The sequence below is a fragment of the Apium graveolens genome, chromosome 9 (genome assembly GCF_009905375.1).
Source record: "Apium graveolens cultivar Ventura chromosome 9, ASM990537v1, whole genome shotgun sequence".
NCBI classification, from domain to species: Eukaryota; Viridiplantae; Streptophyta; class Magnoliopsida; order Apiales; family Apiaceae; genus Apium; species Apium graveolens.
In genome coordinates this window covers 276,714,775-276,741,345 of record NC_133655.1, presented here as the reverse complement: position 1 = coordinate 276,741,345, position 26,571 = coordinate 276,714,775, and the positions used below count along the sequence as shown (strand labels likewise).

At 35.5% G+C, this 26,571-nt stretch overlaps 2 protein-coding genes across 3 annotated transcripts; one reads left to right on the top strand and one right to left on the bottom strand.

Moving 5' to 3' along the window:
* Positions 1 to 3,084: 3,084 nt before the first annotated feature.
* Positions 3,085 to 7,122, top strand: LOC141683180 (BTB/POZ domain and ankyrin repeat-containing protein NPR1-like). 2 transcript variants are annotated; one of them, XM_074487869.1, is made up of 4 exons: positions 3,085 to 4,476; positions 5,165 to 5,828; positions 6,102 to 6,299; positions 6,677 to 7,122. In XM_074487869.1, the coding sequence occupies exons 1-4, from the start codon at positions 3,925 to 3,927 to the stop codon at positions 6,928 to 6,930; spliced, it is 1,668 nt and encodes a 555-aa protein (XP_074343970.1). In that variant the 5' UTR covers positions 3,085 to 3,924; the 3' UTR covers positions 6,931 to 7,122. The 2 variants fall into 2 exon arrangements, with proteins under 2 accessions (XP_074343970.1, XP_074343969.1); XM_074487868.1 differs by having other exon boundaries at positions 3,087 to 4,476; positions 5,078 to 5,828; positions 6,677 to 7,121.
* A 347-nt stretch (positions 7,123 to 7,469) lies between these two features.
* Positions 7,470 to 9,785, bottom strand: LOC141683179 (transcription termination factor MTEF18, mitochondrial). The gene has a single exon (XM_074487867.1). The coding sequence runs from the start codon at positions 9,413 to 9,415 to the stop codon at positions 7,646 to 7,648; it is 1,770 nt and encodes a 589-aa protein (XP_074343968.1). The 5' UTR covers positions 9,416 to 9,785; the 3' UTR covers positions 7,470 to 7,645.
* Between the last annotated feature and the right edge of the window lie 16,786 nt (positions 9,786 to 26,571).

Genomic DNA, 26,571 nt, shown 5'->3' with positions numbered 1-26,571 from the left:
ATTGATATTGCCATATCCCAATGTTTTTCCAATGTTGCCATCTCCATAAGAAACACTTGGGCCAGCTTTCTCCACAAAGTCTGATAGCAGGGCCTTATTTCCAGTCATATGTCCTGAACATCCACTGTCCAGAACTAGAATATTTTTCCTGTTGCCCTTTGTTTCGGCAGCTTCAGAACTGCTCTCAGCACTTTCTTTATCAGCATTTGCCATCAATGCATAGTTCTCCTCACTTTCAGAGTCTGAGGTGTCTGTCCAGCTTTTCTGCTTTGTGACAAGAGCCTTGCCTTTGTCACCCTTTACCTTCTTGCAGTCAGGAGATATGTGGCCTTTCTCACCACAGTTATAGCATTTAACATTGGTGTAATCTCCTCTGTCAGACTTTCCTCCTCTGCCTTCAGATCTTCTGAAATTCTTCTTATCAGAACTTATGCTTTTCCTGGAAAACTTCTTTCCCTTCCTGAACTTCTTGTATGCAATCTTTGTGATTCCTTTCACCATAAGAGCACACAGCTTCATCATCTCCTCATCAGCATCAGTCTCAGGCAAGCTTTCAGAATCTGAGTCATCATCACTCTCAGAACTTGATGACTCAGTATCAGACTTTATGAAAAGAGCTTTACCCTTATCTTTCTTTGAGGAAGCTGCTTTGGGGAATTCTTCTTCAGCCTTAAGAGCAACTGTCCTTGACTTTCCTCTTTTCCTCTTGCTTCTTTGTTCCATCTCCAGCTTATGAGTCTTGAGCATTCCATAGATTTCGTCAAGAGTTGTTTCATCAAGATTGTAGTTGTCTCTTATTGTCGTTGCCTTCAAATCCCAGCATTTAGGAAGAGCTAACAGGAACTTAAGGTTTGAATCTTCAAGATCATACTCTTTATCAACCAATGACAAATCATTCAAAAGTTTGACAAATCTATCATATAAATCATTCAATGACTCATTAGTCTTTGAGTCAAAGTGTTCATACTCTTGAGTGAGTATTGTCTTCCTGTTCTTCTTAATTGTGTCAGTTCCCTGACACCTTGTTTCCAGAGCATCCCATATCTCCTTAGCAGTCTTGCAGTTGATTACCCTGTTTGACATTACATTATCAATGGCACTATGCAGTAAGTGTCGTACCTTAGCATCCTTAGCAATTGATGCTATGTCCTCAGCAGTGTAATCACTCTTCTCCTTTGGTACGGTCTTTGCTGCTTCACCTGCAACTGCAACCGCGAGTTTGGTTGGTTTGTGAGGACCTTCCTTGATTCTATCACGGTATTCTGGATCTGTTGCTTCCACGAACATGGTCATCCTTACCTTCCATATGGGATATTCAGATGGTCTCAGTATGGGGACTCTGATGGTCTCATACCGACTCTGAATTTGTGTCTTTGGTGGTTCCTCAGTTGTGGTAGGCTTAGTTGGAGTTTCTGTGTCCGACATGATTGTGTTTGGATCTTTAATTGTATGTATGTTAACAGATAGGCTCTGATACCAATTGTTAGGTCACACACACACTGTAGAGGGGGTGAATACAGTGTATAGTACACTCAAATCGAATTTTAAGAACTTAAGTAACAGAAAATAAACTTTATTGAAACAATAAACTCTTTTACAGTATGGAACTGTTACCTCTCAGTGATGAACAAATATCACGAGAGCTGCAAGGGTTACAATGAATAATCTTTTCTAATAATGATAACACTTGTAGTGTAAACCCTATGTTTGTGTTTATATACTACACAATTACAAGATAATCGCTAATTGATATGGAATATAATTCTGCTTCCTAAAATATATCAATCAGATATCTTTTCTTCCAAGTATTCCATTCTTCAAGGAATTTCTTCTTCATGCATATCTCTTCTTATGTTTATCTCGATCTTCTTTCCTTTAATCAGCTACTGTCCTAATCTGATTGTCCTTCAGCACTTAAGTTCTGATATCTATCTTCTGATGATTATCTCCTGATAATATAAGTACTGATATCCTTAAGTCCTGACTTCCAGTATAAGTACTGATCAACAGTTAAGTACTGATTTATCCTGTTCACGTAAGATTCTGAAAGCTAAACATAAAACATATTAGCCATGACATTATCAAATATATCTAACAATAACTCATACCATGACCACTACAACCCGGTGATAACGGTCCTAAATTTTTCACAAAACTGTCACTACAATCCGGTGACTGCAGTCCTAAGTTCTTATTCGATATTTTCACAAATCATGGCACAAATCAAAAATCCAAAATTATCGTTGAGACATCACACATATACAACAATACATATATTGTAACACATAATATTTTCAAATATATCATCACTTAGCCCATGTTTTAATAATCGGATATACACACGTAACACATAAGTTAGAAAATACTAGCAAGATCTATCGAAAACTTACCTCAAAACCTGACCAGATCTAAAAATACTCTATTTTGACCCTCTAAACGATGATTTATTGGAAAACACGAAACACGGAAGTTGTAGAGAACGAAAAGAGCTTTCCGAAAAGTCCAGAGTCAACGAATTCAGACTTGCGATGAATTTTCTACGAATTTTACAAGATTGCTGATTTATGCTGAGAAGAGCCCTACGAATTTTGATATTAAAAACGAGGAATACAAATATGGTGTATTTATAACGATACAAAACTCTATATCTTAACCTACAAGTTATCTATATTAGAATTTGATCCAAATTTTAGACACATTAGTCTAATTAAATTTTAAATCCTAATCTTAATCAAATTTTAATCCCTTTTTATTCTATTATTCTATTATCAATCTAATTTTAAAAATTACGTGATATTATAATATAATTAATTTTTATATTATAAAATTTTACTAATTTTAAAATATAAATAATTAATAAAATTTTATAATATAAATAATTAAAAAGGACAATTACAAAAAGAAGACAGCATAAAAATGAACGAGGGAATATCGTTCTTTCGTATCTTTCTGTCTAATTCATACCGTTGAATATGACCGCAAGATGTGATGTATAGCGTGACTCTTCTCCCTTCTCGCCATGTGAAATGTGAAAGGAAAAAAACAAAAACAAATCAAGGAAAATAATTGATTGTTAGAAAGGAACTAAGAGGTGACGCCTTGTGAACGCAACAAAAACCCAGCTCATCAAACGTGACAACATTGCCCCTGTCACCTACACGACTTCATCCCCTCCTCTTCAACTACTTTTTTTTTTCTTACCAGACGATACATACTTCTTTTTGTCGATTTTTCTCGTCTTTCTACACTCATTGTCCATTTTTCGCATCTGGTCTTTCCTTAGATCTTGCTAAATCTTTAAAAGTGAAGTTGGTTTTGTTTAATCTTGATTTTTATTTTCTTGGGTTGTCCTAAATTTGTATGATCAGCTTAGTATATCACTTTATTATTCTTTTCTTGTTGATCTGATTGGTTCTTTAGATTCTGCTTGTTTCATTTTAAATTTTCAGTTTTACTACTGCAATTCTCTCTCTCGTTAAAGACTTCTCTCTTGTAAGCTGCTCTCTCTCTCTCTCTCATTAAAGCTTTCTCTCTTGTAAGCTGCAATTCTCTCTCTCCCTCTCTCTCTCTATCTCTCTCTTGTAAGCTGCAATTCTCTCTCTCTCTCTCTCTCTCTCTCTCTCCCTCCCTCTCTTGTAAGCTGCAATTCTCTCACTCTCCCTCTCTCTTTTCCCTCCCTCTTTCTCTCATTGTTGTTGATCAAATGTCAATATGGAGGGTTGTTTAGTTTTATAGAATGGGGTGGATAGATAAATTATGTGATGTTTTCAAGAAGACTAGTTGTGTTATTTAGCAAGGTTTAGCGGCGCAATTTGTTGCTCTTTTACTTCTAGGTGTACTATTTTGATAATTGATTGTCATTTCAGTTAAAAAAAGGAGGAACATCCTATATTGCAAGTAGGATTAATTTGTGAATTGTGAGCAATGGAGAATTTGACTGAACCTTCATCATCTATTACCTTTACTTCGTCTTCGATTATTTCTAATGGTTCCACTAGCTACACTTTAATCGAGTCATCCGTCTCCGAGACAGTGTCTAGTCTTCAAGTTGTTAGTTTAAATAAGCTTAGTGCTAGCTTGGAACAACTTTTGCTTGATTCTCCTAGTGATTATAGTGATGCGGAAATTGTAGTTGAGGATATTCCTGTAGGAATCCATCGTTGTATACTAGCTGCCAGGAGTAAATTTTTCGATGAACTTTTTAAGAAAAATAAGAGTGGTTTGGTGGAGAAGGAAAGTAAACCGAGATATTGTATGAGTGATATTTTACCGTTTGGTAATGTTGGATATGAGGCCTTTTTAATTATCTTGAGCTATTTGTATACCGGAAAGCTGAAGCCTTCTCCACCAGAGGTGTCAAGTTGTGTTGATGATGGATGTGCACATGATGCCTGCAGACCGGCCATTAACTTCTCCGTGGAATTGATGTATGCATCTACCATATTTGAGGTTCCGGAGCTAGTTTCACTTTTTCAGGTTTGCGTTTCCTGTATGCTTTTATTTCCATTAAAATTACTATACCTTAAATGTTAAAACCTGACTTCACATATTTGTGAATAGCTGTAACTTCTATGCGCCCTACTTTTTAGCAATTGGTTATGTATTTATTTTATGAGCAAATTTTTGTTTCTAAAGAATACTTCTTAAAGGGTTGATCAAGGGTGCTTAAAACGTATCATGAGCAGGAAAATGTTGAGGATATAATTTACGCAAGGTTAGCTCTAGAATATAAAGACGTTTGCGATTTGATATAGGATAATTAGTTAAGTAATACCAAGATGCTATGATGAGGATACTGAAGACTGGAGTTATTTTGTAAAATCTGAGATTATAACTGGTATCATGTATATAAAAAGTAAAGAGTTCACATTTAAATATTGAAACCTCTGGCCCAGTTTTTTTCTGAATCGCAATTCAAAATAAATAAATAAGATCCAAGGTAATTTATGACAAAAAGTTCCAGATTACAAACTGGGAGAATCTTACCCAAATGATTATTTTATCCATTATCTGAGAAGCATGTTTTATTTTCTTTTTTCTGCCAAATAGCCCATAGTTGATCTGATACCCATTGCAGCGGCGCCTTTTCAACTTTGTGGAAAAGGCACTTGTTGAAGATGTCATCCCAATCATTTTTACCGCTTTTCATTGTCAATCAACTCAGCTTCTCAATCAATGTGTTCATAGAGTGGCACGATCAGATCTCGACAGCATTTCTCTAGAGAAGGAATTCCCGTTTGAAGTTGCAAAGGATATTAAGCTGCTCCGTGTTAAATCACAAGCTGACAAGAATTCCATGGTACCCGATGACCTGTTGCGTGAAAAGAGTATAAAGAGAATACACAAAGCTTTGGACTCTGATGACGTTGAACTTGTGAAACTTCTCCTGACCGAGTCTGATGTAACTTTAGACGAAGCCAATGGCCTGCATTATGCCGCTGCATATTGTGATCCAAAAGTTGTATCTCAGGTGCTCAGTCTGAATCTGGCTGATGTTAACCTTAGAAATGCACGGGGTTACACAGTTCTCCATATTGCTGCATTACGCAAGGAGCCGTCAATTATTGTACCACTTTTGAGCAGAGGATCTTGTGCCTTAGAAACAACACTAGATGGACGGAGTGCTGTCAGTATCTGCAAGAGGTTGACAAGGCCAAAGGATTTTCATGCGAAAACAGAACAAGGCCAAAATTCAAACAAAGACAGATTATGCATTAATGTATTGGAGCAAGAGGTGCACAGGTATCCGATGGCTGGAAATTTGTCAAGGTCCACTTCAACCATAACTGATGATTTGCACTTTACACTGTTATCCCTTGAAAACAGAGGTCAGTTGTTTGAAATGGTTCTGTGTACATCCTGCTTAAATATTTTAAATTAAGTTACTCTCAAGTGCCCCGGCTGTAATAATGTCTATTTAAATTATTCTCTCCTCTCAGAGGTGGAATTCATCCTCAACAAGTTTATATTTTAAATTAACATATTCTCAAGTGCCTAACAAAATGTATCTATCAGTTATTTTTATTGAAGACTTTCTCATATCCAACTATCATCAAATATTTGAAATGAAATTTATTTGCCTTAAATGTTTTATTCTCTAGTGGCATTTGCACGGTTGCTTTTCCCATACGAGGCCAAGCTAGCCATGGAAATTGCCAGGGCAGACACAACTTCTGAGTTTTCTGGCATTTTGGCATCTAAAGGTTCAAGTGGCAATTTAAGAGAGGTTGATCTGAATGAGACACCCATAGCACAGAACAAAAGACTTCTTTCAAGGATGGAAGCCCTCTCAAAAACAGGTAGTTAATATGTTTGATGTCCTACCAAAAATATTTTTTGTTTGAGTATCAAATTTTAAGTTGTTAATTTAGCAGTCCCATGTGATACTACGTAATTTTGAGAATTATTAGGCTAGATGTGTTGAGTGGAATCAGTTTATTTATTATTCCTAGGATAGTTTTACCTTAAAATTAAGTCTTGTAGAGACATAGAGTACATTACAGTTCCATTATTTGATCAGTGATAAATACCTCAGTTATTGCCAGCTCAGACATTTCAAAGTCAAAAAAAGTAAGAATGAAAGATTGGTTTTTATGGGGAGAAAATTATGTGGTCTGTTTTGTGCTAGTTTCAGATCTTATGTCAAAAACAAAGAACTGACTTTTGATTGTATCAGTTGAGACAGGTCGACATTATTTCCCACATTGCTCAGAAATCCTAGATAAGTTTATGGTGGATGATCTACCTGATTCATTCTACCTTGAAAAGGGTAGTGCAGATGAACAGGAAGCCAGGAGAAATCGGTTCATCGAGCTGAAGGAGGATGTTCAAAAAGCATTTACCAAGGACAAAGCTGAGTTAGAGAGGGCTGGCTTGGGTTCTTCAATTTCCTCACCTTCTATTAAGAAACGACGTAGATCTCAAAGTTAAAAAATTTTGTTTATATAGTTTTGACGTACTTGACCTACTGTGAATAAACTGAGTTATATCAACATAAAAATTGAATGCAAGAGTAGCGACTTCAGTATGTACAACAAAATGCCTACCTTGAGATTAAAATGATGTATCAAATGATTCATGACATATGCAATCCATAAGAATGTCTTTTGCAAATGACTTGTTTAATTTACTACACCTTTTTTTTTGTCGGAACAATCTTTTAACTGTTCTTAGCAGCGCTAATGCCAATATAGGAAAGGAAAATTATATCTAACAAGAACGTTTAAGAAATTCATTTGAGAGAGCATTTGTTACTAAAAGGAGCCAACTGGTCATAACATATAGAGAAGTACGAGGTCGATACATATAGAGTCTCTCTCGAGATTGTGATTGTTGCGTTCACAGACAAGACTCTCAATAGAGCAACCTTATTGTCTTATTTATATATTATAAACCAAAGGCAGAAAATCAAACAAATATGTTAATCTCAAGGGAAATATAAGACAGTGTACTGTTTTTAGGATAAGATAAAACAATCAAATCAGGCGACGACCATAATTTTATAAGAGGCGGCCTTTAAATGCCAATGCCGTTGGTATAACATGTATAATATTAGGAAGAAACTGTGACTAAGCAATAAATTATAAAGAAGCAACTATAATTGTTACAAGTATCTCTGTACAAAACAGAGTTTGAAAGAGTTGATCTAGTCTATATTTAACGATTTCCTAAAATATTCCCACATAACAGGACCTTCAGGGTGAATGTTAACAAAGTATTTAACAAACCGGGCATCTGAAGACACAAGTAATGTGCTCACTGATAGATTGGGCTTTGATGCACCTTGCTTCCTTAACCACGCATACATTGAAAACCTAAGGTTGATCCTGCCTATATCATAACATAGGTATGATGGAAATGCCACAATAGATTCTGGTGGGTAGCCTAAACAGCTTTTCAAACAATCAATCTTTTTCACAAGAACCTCTTTTGACTGGTTCAGCACTGATGGAGCATGTCTGATCATACTTGACACAACATTGTAGTCCAAACCAGCTTGTACTAGGCAATCAAATCTTTCTTCTAACTGGTCTCCTCTACCTCGGAACTGTTTCCGGGCTTTTGCCATTTCTTCTGTGTTTTCTAAATAGCCTAAACTTAATAAAAAAGTTGTTTTCTCAAGATATTTACTTGGATTCTGGAGCTTAGTCTGATTAACACTTGCCACTTTGGAAGCCAAACTGATCAACTTTGAAGTATCTTCCTTTATAATGTGACATAATGTAGCTTTATCAACTTTTAAACTCTTCAAAACAGTCCTGGGACCTTTCAGATGATGTGAACTAAGTAAAGGCATTTGTTCAGTCACAACTTTAGCAATTGCTTCTGTTTCCATTCCTATTTCAGACAGAAAATCTACTGCTTTCCAAAGAGTTAGAGCGTAATTTTCAGATGAAATTTGAGGATTTTTTGAGAATAACGAATAAACTTGACTCATCTTAAGACCCAACTTCAGTAACCGGCAAACCAATATATATACCCTCTTCCCAGAACCCTCAAAGAGCAACGATGGACTTGTCTGAAACAGAAGTCCCATTTGTATGTCATTGTAACCAACATCAGCTAAAAAATTAATTGTGTCGAGCATCCTATTCCAATTATAAGTTTTAAAGTCGGATAGATAACCTCCAATCCAATCTGTTCCAAACCCCAACTGTTTAAGCTTTTCAAGAACCTGCACAAATTCAATGTTTACACTACCAACAAGAAGTGAAGGGCAACAAGTTACCAGTTTTATAACTGTAGTTCTGCTCAGTCCTAGCTCTTCATATGCACTAAGTTTCTTGGCCAATATCCCATATTCATATCTAAATATATCATTTGCTTCCTTAAATATCCTTCCAATTTTACACTGAGGAATCCCATACTCACAGAGAACATGGAAGTTTTCAAGTAAGATGTGATCATCTCCGAGAAAAAATAAGTCCCGTGGAAGCAAATGTTCCAATTCCGACGAACTCAACCCTAAACTCTCCAAGAACGGCTCAAACTCATTAATTGGATTATATCGAAAGAACTTCGCTAAACCGCGCGAAACATCCTGCTCACCGTCAACCTTACACAACAAGTTCTGAACAAAACGAGGCGAATTCTTACTAATACGCTCTGCATCCGTGTAGTGAAACCCTCTAGTACAATACAAGTAATCGAAAAGAGCAACTTGTGCCTCCATTCTATCACCCCTCGAGAACCTCGAAGCACCAACAGAACTCGATGTTCCAACCGATTTACTCACACATTGTTTAGTCCTTTCTACAGATTCCGAATGTTGAAAACACAAGATCCTCGCCGAGTTAAATCTCGATAAAGGTTTCTCATACACACAACCAGGATTAAAAATCTTGCAAATCTTGAATTGGGAAATCATTTCAAACACTAAAGCAACACCCTTTCTTCTATTAAACCTAATTAACATAACAATCTATGCAATACAACTCAAAATAATCACATGGGCCATGCTTAATTTCAATAAAGATTCAAGAACTATAGTAGATTCTTGGTTTCAAGCTCAAGAACTCAAGTGGGTCCATCATATTATTATAGAAAAACAAGAAATGGTCTTCACAATGAAAATAAATTTAAGTATAAATACATGAACTTCAATATTTCATACCTTTGTTGCTGACCATTTGCTTCGAATGTGTCTGTTAATGCAAGATTAATGCTTTGTTGATAGGTGCGTTTCGAAATGATTTACTCAGCTCACCGAAAACCCTAAATTTTGTTCTAACTACACCAGACTAGACCCGGGTTCGAATCTCACCTTTGACATGTTTGGGCTTGAATTTGGCCATCTTTTAAAACTTGTTAGAGTTATTTTTATCTAGTACTCCTATTATTTATACTAGCATAAATCTTGTGCGATGCACGGTTCCCATTAATATTTTAAATTTTTATTTATCCAGTTATATTATATTTTTAAAATATTTATATAAATATATAATGATTATAAATTTATAATAAGAATAATAGAATATCATGTGGTCGTAATTTAGTAGAATAAATAGACTATTTCTATTATTTATATCTTTTAATAATAGAATAAGTTGTATTCGTAGTTTAGTAAGATAAGTATATTATATTTAGTAATATTTTAATAATTTAGTGGTTTATTAGATATATAACACTATTTATCTATTTTTGTAATAATCAAAATTAGGGAATTATCGTTGAACAAAACTGATGAACCAAATTATCTCTATTCCGACTATTATAGTATAGTATAGATATAAATAAGTTTATTAATATCTGAGAAAATTGAAAAGTAATAAGGTATTAAAAATACTGTTTAAATAGATGATGTTTAATTCTACGAAGAGAAGTTACAAAAACCAAAGTAAACAATCAAAATAGATTATTTTTTACTTTCTAGAATTTAAGGTTATTTGTTTTATTTTATGCTTGATAAAGAATGAAATGAATTTTTTTTGACTAATTTGGCTTATATGTCTTACAATTGAGCAGGGATGACAATCGGATCGGTCGAAACGGGTTTATCAAAAACCAAATCTGAACCCGATTATTTTTACCAAACCCAAACCCGACCCCGAACACAAACCCGGAAAAACCCGAACCACTAAACCCGAACCCGAACCCGAACCCATCGTGGTTCGGTTCGGGTTCGGTTCAGGTTCGAGTTTGTAGATCACTATCAAATTGCACCTTAATTTGCACAAACTCTAATGAAAAATTACTGGAATCTGATTTGAGCAACGTGCTCATAAATACGACGATATTGAAATTTTTGGAGTTGAATTAGAGGGTTCAAAGAAGACAATGGATCATACCTCTATGAATAAAATTGTTAGTGAAATAATGTAATAATCTTGACCTTTAGTATACTTGTATTGATATTTCAACGAATTTAATATAATAGTTTGTAAAAAGTATAATTTTTTAGTACTAATATTAGTAGTATATTATATTATATATTATCTTACTACTTTTAAAATATAAAATATTATTTATATATTAACACGGGTTTCGGGTTCGGGTCGGAACGGAACGGGTTTCGGGTCGGGTTCGGAACGGTATGTCTTAAACTCAAACCTGACCCGAAAATGATTCGGGTTTAAAAATCAAGCCCGAACCCGAATCCAAATCCGAAATATTCAGGTTTGGTAAAACCCGATCGGATCGATACGGATCGGGTATCCATCGGTTCAGTACAAATTGTCATCCTTACAATTAAGTATCTGTTCTAACAAATTTCGAGGGTAAGCGAGAATCGAACCCGGAAGCCGGTGTTTCATCAAAATACTCATTTTTATCTTACAAAAGCCAAAATGACAAAAAGCGTTAACAGATGCCACTGAAGATACATTTTAAAGATGCTGATTCTGAAATTGAATAAATTTTCAAGATGTGCATCCTTTATTATTTTTCATTTACATTATGTCTATTTTTTAAAAATCTTCGGCATCTCTTTCTAATTTCTCCATTCTCAAACACAGCACAAGAGTCTTCAAATTCGTCTTCTTTTCTCCCCCAAATTACGGAGTTTTCTTCTTATTTGTGTAAGGTATCATCAAAGCGTGGCATAAAAGATAAATCATCAGAGCTTTGATCAGCTTCGAGTATTAACAGATTCCTCTTTCCAGAGTGGAATACAATGTGGCCATTGCTTAAACTCACTGTCAACTCATACCCTTTCAGGAATCAGATTACTGTGCCTTGCTCAAACCAAGTACCATGAATCTCATCTAATGTATGTGTAGCCTTTAGGCTTTTACTAGCTTTCAAAAAATTGCTAGATTCCTTTCTATTTTATAAATTACTACCCAGGCTAACTAGTTTAGCAGCATAAAATCAATACATGATCAAAAACATATATATTAAAACTGTAGCCAGAGTTCTTATAGAAAATTATTGAACAAAGTAAAATATTAGAAAGTTTAAACAAACTAATAAATCGTAAAACGGTTTTTCTAGTGTGTAGCCGGTGTTCATATAGGGGTTCATCATTATTAATAAGTTTTCCACCAATAAATTTTGACAACTAATCATGCTAGAAAATTCGATCATAAAATAGAGATTGTGACAATCCCACGACACACTAACATGAAATTCTTCTTCTTTTCTGTCTCATCTGAGTTGTCTTCATGTTTTCATCCTCGTGCACCTTGTTTCGGTTAAGCTCCTGCATTCCCTTGATGAAAAGTAGGCTTTCTGTGTAGGGAATAACATCAAAGCGCCCCCCAGCTTTTAGATTAACAATTCTCTTAAACTTGTTATTCTTAGCTTGGAGCAACAACAGTTTCTGCTGTGATACCTGACATACAATGTCACCATTGCTCAAACACACTTCCAATTCATACCCTTTCAGAGAATCGGGCACATCGTATTTTTTGTACCAGGTACCTCTAATTTCATCTAAAATATAGATGACTCGTTTCTTCGAGTCACCTGCAACCATACAAAGAGAGTCCATCCAGTTAATACATGTTCCAATATTACTGAAAACCCTACCCCGGAAATAGGGTACACAAGGCAATTTCTTAAACACCTCATCATAAAAATCAAAGGCCACCAACATATCCACATCTGAGTAAAATCGTACATAAGCGTAATTTGGCCTACTCTTCACTCTGCGCATCTTCGTATCAAACAGTGAGACAGGAAGTGTCTTGTCTTTAATTTCTTTCCAACACTCAGCATTACAGGAGTATAGATGGACTCGAATAGATTTCGTGTGTTTTCGTTAAGAATTTGGTGTCCTGAAAAAGAAGGTTTACAAACAGTTCTAAAGAAATTGGTCACAGGATTCCATATAAAAAGCACTCTTTCTGCATAATTATGAGAGAAACAAACGAGACCGTTAACCGAATCAATTAGTTCAACCTGCACAGGTGAACTTGCACGAAGATTAGATTCAACATCAATGAGAGAAGGATCAATGCGAAAGATTTGGTCACATATTTTTACGACTGAATCATTAATGTGGTAAAAGATTGAATCATTGTTATGTAAAATAGTGATATCGGAAGAGGGATATATATTACAATCATCGGCATGAACAACTATAGAAACGGCTGTAGAATCATGAAGATTTGAAGAAGTGTTAACAAGGTAGGAATTGATCGGTCCAGGCTTCATGATAAGTAAAAACCAACGCTTGCATACTAATGTTAGACGGATCAAAAACTTGACAGAAAGTCGGCTTAATATCTCGTAAAATATGATCTCTTCCGGCAGACAAGTCGCCATGCTATACAGAGATGGAAAACGTGTATAAGTAGCGATCGGTAATTAGGTTTTAGCCCTTTACCTTTACTGTTTTTTTATCTTTTTAAAGGATCGCTCTTTAGTTGAAGATTTTAAAGGGTTGTGAGGATTTTCAAAATTGACGGTCCTGATAAATACTAACTTAAATCTTGTGCGATGCACGACTTCTCGTTGATATTTAAATTTTTTATTTATCCGGTCATATTATAATTTTAAATTTTTTATATAAATACACATAAATAATAATAAATTTATAAAAATAATAATAGAATAACATGTTGTCGTATTTTAGTAGGATAACTAGTAATTTAACAATTTAATAGTTTAGCGGATTATAACACTATTTTTTTTTATTTTTTTCAATAATAAGATAAGTTGTGTTTGTAGTTTATTAGGAGAAGTACACTATGTGTGTAGTAGTTTAATAATTTAGTAATTTAGCGGATATATAACACTATTTACTTATTTTTTTAATAAATAAATTAGGGGATAACCGTTGAACCAAATTATACCCCATTCCGGTTATTATAGTCTGGTATAGATTCAATTTAAATTTTGAAAAATTATTCAAAATCTGGAGATATTTAATTTGAATTGTAAAAATTCATTAAAATCTGAGTGTACTCAATCTAGATATAGTGGACATTTGGGAAAGTCGGGTCAGTCGGCACAGATTTTGAAGGATTTCTAAAACTTTCACAAAATCATAAAGACCCCTACAAGAAACTGGGGTTATTTCGACCATTTAAATTCGACTTCGCCTAATTTCTACTATATTTGGTCGAATTTAGAAGGTGCGGCCAAATTCGACTATATCCGGTCGAATTTGTCGGCGGTCGAATTTACCCGGTCTAATTTACCGGTATATTCGACCAACTTTCCGTGTCGGTCGAATTTAGCACGAGGAAAAAAATGCGGGAATAATCCCGGTCGAATTTAAAAAGTGGGATCGGCGGGAAAAATTGCCGCCCTTTAATTTAAAAAATTTAGTGGGCAGGAAATGTGCCACTGAAAAAAAATCGAATAATTTTTGCTATTTTCGACCTACTGTTGTTGAAATTATATAAATTCAACCGATGTTGGTTGAACGGAGTTAAATTCGACTGTTAATGGTGGAATATATATAAAATTGACTAAAAATGGAAAAATTTATTGCTTTACTACATTCGACCATTTCTGATTGAATTTAACGGCGGTATTTTCGACTTACTCCGGTTGTCGTGACATAAATTCGATTGTGTGCGGTGGTATATACATAAATTTAGGGGTGAGCAGAAAAAACCGAAACCAAAGAAATAACCGAAAAAACTGATAAACCATACCGAAAAAAACCAAACCGCTAAAAAAACTGAAATAACCGAACCGACAAAAACCGAATTAGCGGTGCGGTTTTGGTTCCGGTTTTCAATCAAAACCGAACCGAAATAAACTGCACCCCTATATTATATTATATTTATATTTATATATATATAGATTCTCATAACCCCGTTCTAATATTTTGTTAAATAATATTTACTTAACATGAGTATGATAAATTGTACTCCCTCTATCCCATTAAATTTCATACATTACTTTTTGGCACGCTTTTCAATGTTCATTTAAAACATAGTTCCACAATATTTTTTAAATTTTTTTTCTGAATAAAAGTTTTATGTTTAAATTTTTATTCAAAAATTTTTTTAATAAAAATTTATAAAACTATACTTTATAGAAGTCTCGAAATACGTGCAAATAGTGAATGTATATAACCCCATGGGATAGAGGTAGTATAATATAACAACATAATTTTAATTATATTCAATATGTAAATATTCTTAAATAATAATTATTTTTAATATGTATATAATCAAATTTATCATATGTTTGGATATATACTCTTTTTTCATTATTATGAATATATATTTTTATCATATTTCGTATATATTACTTAAGATAATATGAAGTATACATTCAAAAAATAACTTTATGAAATATATCAATTATGATTAAGGAATTCTAAATTGGCAAATCTTTGGTGATTAATGTAATATTATCGTTTAACTTGATGTTATTTTTTATCAAATACATTACCAGCAAAAAAATCGTACAAATAAAAAATGTGTAAAAAACTGAATAAAAACTGAAACCGATGAATGGTTAACCGAAACCGATGAATGGTTAACCGAAACCGAAAAACCGTTTTTAAACGGTTTGGTGGCGGTTAATAGCAATTAACCGAACCGAACCGCATGTATTGGTTTGGCTACGGTTGTTAGTCCTTAACAATGCAGCAAGAATTATAGAAGGGGGGTTGAATGTAATTCTAGTAAACTTTTTATTGAACTATAAAATGTTCTAACTCAAACTATATATGTAAGTGTTTTGATTTGCAAGGTGCGGAATCACAAGTTAAATAAATCAAAAACACAAAGTAATAAAAAAACAAGTCTTTAAAACTTTCTGGTGGATTTGAAAGTATCCACCATATATATATATATATATCGAATTAAGAACTCTGTGAAGAACAAATTATCTCACAGCTGCTTTACAAGTGAACAAACAAACTTCAGAGAAATTCTTAACAGTTACAGCTTTTTCTATTTCTCTTCTAAAAGTGTTTGCTTAGTTATTTGTTCTACTAGCTACACTTGGTTTATATACCACCAAGTTTACATGGTAATAAGACAGGATAATAAAACAAAACTATCAAGTCAAACTCCATGCTACTTCACTACTCTATTCTAGCATCTTTGAAAATCTTCTTAACTTGCATGGAAATGGTAATGCTCCTTTGTTCTTCATTTCCTGTTAAACAGGCTGTCACATTCCTTTTGCAACCACCCAACGCATGTGACTGTGTTGTCACTGTCAACAGATGTTTGAATTGATCATTCGTCGGGTACATGCTTGTCATCTGTCGGGTTGCCTTGTTGATCATCCGTCGGGTAGCTTTGTTAATCATCCGTCGGGTAGTCATTTATCACTTGACTCCATTTCATTTGTGCAGAATTACAAGACATCTTATATTTACATTTAATCAACCTATTATGCACATCTACTAGCAGTCTACATGACTCATAAGCTACTACAGAATCTATACAAAGATGTTTGCAGAAATGTGCTATATGACTTATTGTTACATAAGCTACTCACCCGATGGATATCAATTAGTCATCCGTCGGGACTATATTGAATCAGCCGTCGGGACTATAACTAATCATCCGTCGGGTGCTACATTTTTCACTAAGTTAAATCTACTAAGGTATTTTGTTAATGTAATCATCAAGTTCACAACATATTCCCAACAATCTCCCCCAATTTATGCCTATTAAAATTGTAGTCATAAATTAAGAGAAACTTGATGATAACAAAACACCCTAAAAATACAAATTTGAAAGGTAGTAGATAAAACTAAAAGGTGCTGCAAAATTTACTGAAGAATTTTCAAGATAAAGTGTATAAAGATTTGCTCACAGTCATTTTCAAGGTGCTCCTCTAGTCTGAGCAGATTGATCTATTTCCCTGATGGTCTGGATTTCTTTCCAAGCTTCCTATTGTTTTCTTCTATCTGATTTTGGAGCTGTCTGTGGAATTCAAGTTCATCAGCTTCTGACAGATCTAGCATTTCTTGCATTTCCAGTAGAGTCTCATTGTTAGATATGCTCAGCCGGTCCTCTAGTCTGAAGAATCTTCTAACTCCCTTATCATCAAAGAATTCCATCAGCCAGTAGGGCCTTAGATGCACTCTACTTCATGTGTAAGGAATAATTAAAGTCTTTGGGAGTGCATCTTTAGCTCTAATACTCCTCAATTCTTCAATCTTCTTTAGAACTAGTCTTCTAGCTGTCACATTGAATCCAAAGTTCTTCTTGAAAGATGAATAGACTTTTATCAGTATAGATTGGCTCTCTTAAAGAATTCTGTGAAGTGGTCATGTCATCTATTTTCCTGCCTTGTACTTGAATACTAGCCTTTCAGGTAGATTCCTGTAAGCATCAATCCCTCTAACTTCTTCCAGTTCATCTAGATAGAGGTTTAGATCAGAGAATTCCTTGATGTCACAGGTGTACATGATATCTCCCTTGTTGATTATGGTTTGAGCTTTGGTTAGGGACTTGGATCTGAGAGTTGAGGGCTTCACTTTCTTGACTGCTCTGGTCTTTGTTTTCTTTGGCTTCATGAAATGAGGTAGATTGAGTTCAGGAATTTGTAGACTATACAAGTTTATTGGCTCATCCTTTGGAATGATAGGTTCACCATGAAAATTCTTGGATGGATCTATCTTGAATTCTTCATGTGCCATAGAGGGCATGGATGTTTGAGTTGTTGTAGAAGTAGACTCTTTGGGAAAGTAGTTTTCCACCTCCTCATCACTGAAATCCAATTTTCTTTTGATTCTTTGCTTGTACCTTGGTTTCTTTGTCTGTGGAGGTTCATCTTGCACTGCTTGATCTTGAGATTCAGCAATTACAGATGGTTGTGCAGAAATTTGTTATGTGGGTTTCACAGCTTGCAACTTGGCCAAGATAGCAGCTTGCTCCTTCTTTTATTTGAGCTTTTTAGCATCTAGAGCAGCTTGCTTCTTTTCTTGCTTCAATCTTACCTTTTTTTCCCTTTTTGCTTCAACAAATTGAGGGTGTCCAGCCACCACACAAATTTCCTTATCATTTCTGTAAATCTTGGCAATTCTCCTTTTTAGAGCTGAATCTGCAGGATCTTTGTCGAATATTATAGACCTGGCCAACAGCTTCTTCTCATCAGGCTTTGGTGTCTCATATACTGTGTCCAAAGGGTTCTTGAGTGAAGACTTTGGGTAGTTCACCTTTGACTTCATGATTAGATCTGCCTTTGGGGATTTAATGCAGGATGTCTGGCCTTTCTCCAGATAGTTCATGCTCATATCATTCACAAAAATTTTTTTGACTTGAGAGTGATGAATGACTGATTTTTCTGGCTTCTTTGCTAGACCAAATTTCTTTTGAATATCCTCATCAATTTTCTCCCAATTGATTGGACTAAATAGCTTCTTCTCAGCTGCTCTCAAAGTGACTGCTGCTTCATTTATCAGATCAATATTATCTTTAGCTGGTGGCTTTGTGAAAGCAATTGTTGGCACAATTGCTTTACTCACTTGAATGTTAAGCACTTTTTGCTCCCCCTCACTTCTAGAACTCTCTTTCTCCCCCTTTTTGTTATCAGTAAGTTGAGTAGAGGAGGAGGTCTGTGCAGCCACCAGTTTCTGAAGCAAGTCTGTTTGTTGAGCTTGGTGTAGATGGATTGTTGTAAGAGAAGCTTCCATAGAAACCATTCTTTTGTCCAAGGAATACACCTTGGTTGCAAGATCAGAGTTTTTCCTAAGCTGTCTTTTGATGTCTGTCATTGTTGTCTCCGGAAGTCTAGCTTCCAACTTGTCAGAGATGTCTTTCTTAAGTTGATCAACTTCATTTTTGATGAGGGAGATATTTTGACTTTGTTGGTAGCCTGAGATTTGCTGTAGTTGGAGAGAAGCAAGATGTGCTTGCAGAAGCTTCTTGGTGCTAGCATTTGTGGTTGATTGAAGTACAGACTGTGTTTGGCTGATAAGTTGGATGAGTATGGTCTTGAAATGGTGATCATCACATTTCTTGGAGAAGGCCCATGATGGTATGCTTGATATGGAACTAGGGCCTACTTCTCCCCCTATGTCCAGTATATCTTCTTCACTATCTTCACCCTCACCTCAAAATAATTCTTCTGAACCACTAGTCTCATAATCAACATCACCAGCTGTTGAGGGCAAAGTTGTGATGACATCCTTATCTCTTTACATGGACTGTGTAGTGTGCACCAAATTGAGCATTCTTTCTGCATTGACATTGCTCTGTCCAGCTAGAAGTTGAAATGCTGGAATAGGGTGAGTAAATATCTCAGCATCCAAGGAGGTAGAATCTATAACAGCTTGAGTTTGCTGAGATAGTCCCTCCCTGTCTGCATCCTGGACATTCCTTAACTCACTTACAATGACATCCACCCTTATATCTCCAGTACCTGCATTTCTCTCATTTTCTCTATTTTCTTGCATCAAGGTCTCACCTTGGCTCCCCACCCTCACACCCTCATCTTCACCATCTAAGGTGGGACTCCTCACACTCACATTTGCCAGTCCTGAAGAAATGAACTGCATTGGATCACTCTTTTCCTCTCCTTTTTCCTGGGTGCAACCCAGACTCTCACTCAAGTCACTACCTTCCCTCAATCCTAATAGTGATTGCACAATTACTAAGTCATCTGCACTTGTAACTATAGTTGAACTTTGGAGTTGTGCAGAGACACCGACGAATGAGAAATATCCATCGTGTTAGTAATTTGACTATCCGACGGATGACTGTTGTTAGGCACATCCATCGAGTGCAAATCCGTCGATATACAATCACTACTCGACGGATGAACAATATCCATCGAGTGAGTAGAAATGAATGAGTATGGAGTGGCGACTATTGTAGACTCTGTGCAGATTGATGAAAATTTTGGCACAGATGTCTCAACAGTCTCAGAAAGAAATGGCAAGTGAGCCAACAAATCATCTAGAAGATGATGCTCACTTGCATGGATTTTTGGCTTCTCCAACAGAGTTAAAGATGGAGAATTTGGAAGTGATGTGTTTATCATGTCAATATCCAATGAGTGTGTGTGAGAATTTGGTGTATCAGGTGCTTCAATAATAAGAGATTTTGGCTGTGACTCCACATTTATTGGAGCCACATCAACCTGACTTTGAGAAGGTGCAGTGACTGTGTCTTTAGCACCAGTTTGCACAGTGTGTGATCCATGTGCATCCCCAAGGGTTTTTGGTTTCTTCTTTCTGATATAAGTTTGGGGTGAGCTTGTGTCCCTTACCCTTTTGTCCTGTGCTCTTGGCTGAGAGCTTTGTTCAATAGTCACATCCTTTTGGGAGGATGCAACTAGTGATGAGCTTAAATCCCTTTTAAGCACTGCAGTTTGTTGAGAAACTGCAGTGTGGCTAGGCTGGGAAACACTCACCTCTCCAACCTTATCCTTAGGGCTTCTTTGATTTTCACCCTGTCCCCCACCTTTCTTACCAACCTTCACACTCCCCTCTTTAGGTTTGGTGAATATTACAACTGATTTCTTTTGAGAGAAATCAGAGGGGGTTTTCTTAGCTTTGGATTTAGAAACTTTTGTTGGTTTGGTAGCTTGGGTAGGTAACTGTTGGGTTATTAACACAGTTGCCATAGCTACACTAGAAAGCAAAGAAATTTGTGAGGTTGGAAGAGTAGAGACAGTTGAGATTACCTCACTTACCTGAGGTGCCTCCATTATTGGAAAGTAGAAGAGTGTCACCCCTTTATGGTGATCTGCTCTATTGAGATCTGCAATAATTTTTCTTTCTTGAACCCAACAATTTAACTTGTTGGTTAGGTTCTCAATCACAGTGTCCTCAGAGAGGTGGTTAGCAAGCATCATGAAAAATCTAGCATAATACACACTCTTACCCCTCTTATTAAGCTCCCCTAACTTAAACCCCAACTCAAACAAGACTAGATCACTAAAATTGAAGTATTTATCAGTTACTAGCATGTAAAGCATGTTGAGCATGGAGATATTGACAGAATCAAAATTACTAATTTTACCAGAAAATACTTTAGTAACTACATCACACAGGTAACTCCATTCTTTCCTAAGACCCAATCTCCTAATTTCACTTAATTTAGAGATGGTGAGTGCATAACCCATGGATTTTAACATGTTAACAATATCAGTGTCTGTGTGTGGAGTAGTGACAGTATTATCAGGAATCCTAAAGCATGCTTTAATAATATCATTATTAACACATAATTCCTTACCTTTAATAGTGAAAGTGATGGTCTTGTCAGATGAGTTGTACATTGCAGTTGTCCATATCTCCTCCACAACCTCACAGTAGATAGTGGGAGACTCTAGCATGGCATAGTTGAGCTTACAGCCTTGCACAAAATCCATCATTTTATGGTAGTCGCTAGACAGTTGAATCCCCTTATTCACTAGAGCTGTGAAATTGTTCTTCTCAAAGATAAAGCCGGTTTGAGACATGATTTTGACGACTGGTGCCATTGTTAGAGAGTAAGAATTACAGAGAGAGAGGGTAATTGCTTTTGAGAAAGAAAGAAGTTAGAGTAATTGATTCTTGAGAATGATAAAAGAAATGAATAAAAGTGAAATTGCTTTTATACTATCTCAGAAAATAACTGTCAAAAATAATAAAGTAAAATAAAGTGACCAATAAAAATTGCCCAAAATATCCGTTTAAAAATAAACTGTAAAAATTCCATCACTTATCCGTCGTGTTATGCTTACAAACTGTAAGTATACTCGATGGATAATGTTCAGAGAATTAACGGCTAGGATTGAGACAATTCGACGGATGAGGATAAATCAGTTATCCGTCGAGTTATAAAATATTCCAGAAAAATAATTGATTTTATTAACAAATTGTATTCCGACGGATGATCGAACTCGATGGATAATGATCATCCGTCGGGATGTAAATTTTTACTTAGTCAAAATTTCATCCAAAACAGAAAAAATCAATTAAATTTCTGGCTGCATTAAGACTTGCAAAAATATCTGAAATATTTCAAGAATAATTAAGCATACCTAACTCACTTACCAACCTAGAAAAGGTGGATTCATCAAGTGGCTTGGTAAATATATATGCAAGCTGCTTTTCACTTGGAACAAAATACAGTTCCACAGTACCATTCATCACATGTTCTCTTATGAAGTGGTACTTGATGTCTATGTGCTTTGTTCTTGAATGCTGCACTGGATTTTCAGCGATGGAAATTGCACTTGTGTTATCATAGAAAATGGGAATTCTATCCACTTGTAGACCATAGTCCAACAGTTGGTTTTTCATCCACAAAATCTGTGCACAGCAACTACCAGCAGGTTCTGGAGTTCCTGTTAAGGGGCGCTAGCGCATACCCCGGGGTGTACTCAGCTTCAGCTGTAGAAGTAGAAACTGAATTTTGCTTTTTACTGAACCAGAACACAAGCTTGTTCCCTAGAAATTGACAGGTTCCTGTTATACTTTTTCTGTCAATTTTACAACCTGCATAATCTGCATCTGAATAACCAGTTAGATCAAAACCAGAATCTCAAGGGTACCAAATGCCAAGTTCCCTTGAGATATCTGAAAATTCTCTTAATAGCTACTAAGTGAGATTCTCTAGGATGAGTCTGAAATCTAGCACAAAGACAGGTAGCAAACATTATATATGGCCTACTAGCTGTTAAGTACAGAAGTGAGCCAACCATGCCTCTAAAACTTGAAATATCCACAGACTTTTCAGTAGTGTTTAAATCAAGCTTAGTTGCAGTGGCCATGAGAGTTTTTACAGATGTGCAATCCATTAGATCAAACTTCTTTAAAAGATCATGAATGTATTTAGTTTGACTAATGAATATTCTATCACTAACTTGCTTAACTTGTAAACCAAGAAAGTAAGTTAGTTTTCCTCTCCCATCATGCTCATTTCATACTTACTTTGCATCAATTTGGTAAACTTTTTGCAAAGTTTTTCATCTGTAGAGCCAAATATAATATCATCTACATAAATTTGAACAAGTATACTAGAGCCATTAACATTTCAAAAGAATAAAGTTTTATCCACAGTACCTCTTGTGAAGTGATTTTCCAAAAGAAACTTTGATAAAGTGTCATACCAGGATCTAGGTGCTTGCTTCAGTCTATAAAGTGCTTTCAAAAGATAGTTGACATATTCTGGAAAATTTGGATCTTCAAAACTAGGAGGTTGACTGACATAGACTTTCTCCTCCAAATCTCCATTTAGAAAAGTACTTTTAACATCCATTTGATAGACCTTAAAATTGGCATGGGCTGCATAGGCTAAGAAAATTCTGATGGCTTCAAGTCTTGCAACAGGAGCAAAAGTTTTATCAAAATCTATTCCTTCTTGTTGACAATAGCCCTTAGCAACCAATCTAGCTTTGTTCCTGACCACTATGCCATTTTCATCCATCTTGTTTCTGAATACCCATTTGGTGTCAATTGGATTCTTTCTTTTATGCTTGGGTACCAGCTTCCATACTTTATTCCTTCCAAATTGGTTTAGCTCCTCCTACATAGCTAAAATTCAATCAGGATCCAACAAAGCTTCTTCTACCTTCTTTGGTTCTTCCTTAGATAGGAACTGCTATATAGACATTCTTTTTGAGTTGCTCTCCTTGTTTGAACTCTAGAAGATACATCACCAATGATGAGCTCAAAGGGGTGACCTTTTGTCCATTTTCTTTATTGTGGTAGATTTGCTCTAGATAAAGAGGCCTCATTGTTATCTTGATATGTGACTGAGTTTTGATTATGAGAAAATCCCCCTGAGTTAGTGAGTCTTTGATTTGAGAGAGGGGAACTTTCTGTGAGTGATCTATCTTGACTTTCAGCTTATCTCAATGACCCGACGGATGAAGCACTTTGAGTTCCGACGGATGAGGCTGACTGTCTCCCGATGGATGATGCAGATTGTCTCCCGACGGATGAAGCATTTTATAACTCGATGGATGTTAAGTTATCAGCTTCATTAGTTGTAGATTTTTCTGCACTATCCTTAATTGTAGTTTCTTGATCACTTTCATCATCACTGTCATCACTAACCATCTCCACATTATCAAATTTGAGGCTCTCATGGTAATCTCCATCTTGCAAGCCTTCAATCTTTTTATCATCAAACACAACATGTATTGATTCCATAACAATGTTGGTTCTCAGATTGTAGACTCTGTATGCTTTACCAACAACATATCCAACAAAAATTCCTTCATCTACTTTAGCATCAAACTTCTCATTTTGATCAGTTTGATTTCTCAAGATATAACATTTGCAGATAAAGACATGAAGAAAATTTAGAGTTGGCTTCTTGTTCTTGAACAATTGTTAGGGTGTCATACACTTTTCTTGATTAACCAAAGAAATATTCTGAGTGTAGCATGCAGTATTTACAGCTTCAGCCCAGAAGTATGTTGGTAACTTTGATTCTTCAAGCATTGTCCTTGCAGCTTCAATAAGTGATCTGTTCTTTCTTTCTACTACTCCATTTTGTTGTAGAGTTCTTGCTGCTGAAAACTCATGCATAATCTCATTCTCTTCACAAAATGCTCTCATAACAGAATTCTTAAACTCAGTTCCATTGTCACTCCTGATTCTTTTAACTTTGAAATCAGGATGATTGTTGACTTGCCTTATGTGATTGATGATGATTTCACTAGCCTCATCTTTAGACTTAAGGAAATATGTCCAAGAGAACTTTGAGAAATCATCCACAATTACTAGGCAAAATCTTTTTCTTGAGATGGACAACACATTGACTGGTCCAAACAAATCCATGTGTAGCAATTTCAGAGGTTCTTCAATTGTTGAATCAAGCTTCTTTCTAAATGATGCTTTAATTTGCTTTCCCTTTTGGAAAGCATCACACAGTCCATCTTTTGTAAACTCCACTTGAGGTGTACCTCTAACCAGTTCTTTCTTAACAAGCTCATTCATAGTCTTGAAGTTTAAATGGGACAGCTTCTTGTGCCATAGACAACTTCCATCTTGACTTGCTTTACTGAGAAGACAAGTAACATATTCTGCATTTGATGAGTTGAAGTCAGCTAGGTACACATTTCATTTTCTCACTCCAGTGAGAATCACTTTGTTGCTCCTTTTGTTTGTCACAACACAGGCTTCTGAATTGAAGGTTACTGGATTGCCTTTATCACAAAGCCGGTTGATGCTCAACAAATTGTGCTTGAGACCATCCACTAAGGCAACCTCCTCAATGATGACATTGTCTTTAGAAATCAAGCCATATCCCACAGTATAACCCTTGTTGTCATCTCCAAAAGTAATATTTGGGCCAGCTCTCTCCTTGAACTCTGTGAGCAGGGTAGAATCTCCAGTCATGTGTCTTGAACAACCACTATCTAAGTACCACAGATTCTTTCTATTTCCCTATACACATTAAAACCAAATCAAGTTGATTTTGGTACCCAGGTTTCCTTGGGTCCTGCCTTGTTAGCTTTCTTCTTTTGTTTCTTAGGTTTTATCTTATTTGACTTGGGGATATCAGATTTATCCTTAGTCATCTGAGTTGGACCTTTGAAACCAGTCATTAAAATAGAATTATCATGCACATTTTGATTAACAGGAAATGGCATGTTATTTTGTTGTGCATATGTTGTGTACTTGATGATTACATAAACAAAACACCTAAGTAGATTTTACTTGGTGAAATAATGTAGCACTCGACGGATAAGAATTTTAGTCCCGACGGATAACTCATTGTAGTCCCGACGGATGATGACTTATTATCCATCGAGTGAGTAGCTTATGTAATAATGAGTCTGTAGCACATTTCTGCATACACCTTTGTATAGATTCTATAGTAGCATATAAGTCATGTTAACTTTAACTAGATATGCAGAATAGGTTGATTAATTGTACATAGATGGTGTCTTGTAATTATGCATAAATGAATTGAAGTCAAGTGCCAAAATAGCTACCGACAGATGATTAACAAAGCCATCGACAGATGATCAAATAGGTATCAACGGATAATCAATATAGCAGTCGACGGATGATCAATAAAGCCATCAACGGATGATCATAAACTCGACGAATGATCATGTACTCAATGGATAAAGAATTCAAATATCCGTTGACAGTGACAACTAGTCACATGCGTCGAAGTGTATGCAAATGGAATGAGGAAGCCTATTAACTGGGTAATAGAGAACAAAGTAGCAAAGTGTTAGACTCGATAGTTTTTATGATGTTCCTATCTTTTGACTTTGTAATCTTGGTAATATATAAACCAAGAAGTAGCAAATAGAAACATATATCTGAGATACAAACAGTGAGAAACATTTGTAAGCAGAATTCTCAGCATTTCTCTGTATTCTCAGTAGTTCAACATTTGTAAGCAGCTGTGTAACATTACACAGAGTTCTCTCGATATATAATATATATCTCTGGTGGAATCATTCAAATCCACCAGAAAGTTTTTAAAGACTCTTGTTTTTAATTACTTGTGTTTTGATTCACTTAAGTTTTATTACGCATTGTGCTAATCAATATACTTATATTTATATTTGAGTTAGAACATTTTATTTCAAGAAAAAGTTTCAAGAATTACATTCAACCCCCCTTCTGTAATTCTTGTCATATTATTAAGGGACTAACAATTGGTATCAGAGCAAGCTCTTAACTTACAAAGAGTTTAAAGATCAAAACAATACAGCAAGATGAACAAGAAGGATGTTGGAGTCAAGATCCCTTTTCTGGATAAAGATAATTGCCATCATTGGAAGTCTGGGACACAATACAGA

What these genes read in the sequence shown, in the direction of transcription:
- LOC141683180 (XM_074487868.1), top strand. Translation starts at nt 3,925, where the DNA reads ATGGAGAATTTGACTGAACCTTCATCATCTATTACCTTTACTTCGTCT. An exon ending in AGCTAGTTTCACTTTTTCAG is followed by an intron (nt 4,477 to 5,077) that starts GTTTGCGTTTCC and finishes TACCCATTGCAG; the next exon opens with CGGCGCCTTTTCAACTTTGT. An exon ending in GGAAGCCCTCTCAAAAACAG is followed by an intron (nt 6,300 to 6,676) that starts GTAGTTAATATG and finishes TGATTGTATCAG; the next exon opens with TTGAGACAGGTCGACATTAT.
- LOC141683179 (XM_074487867.1), bottom strand. Translation starts at nt 9,415, where the DNA reads ATGTTAATTAGGTTTAATAGAAGAAAGGGTGTTGCTTTAGTGTTTGAA.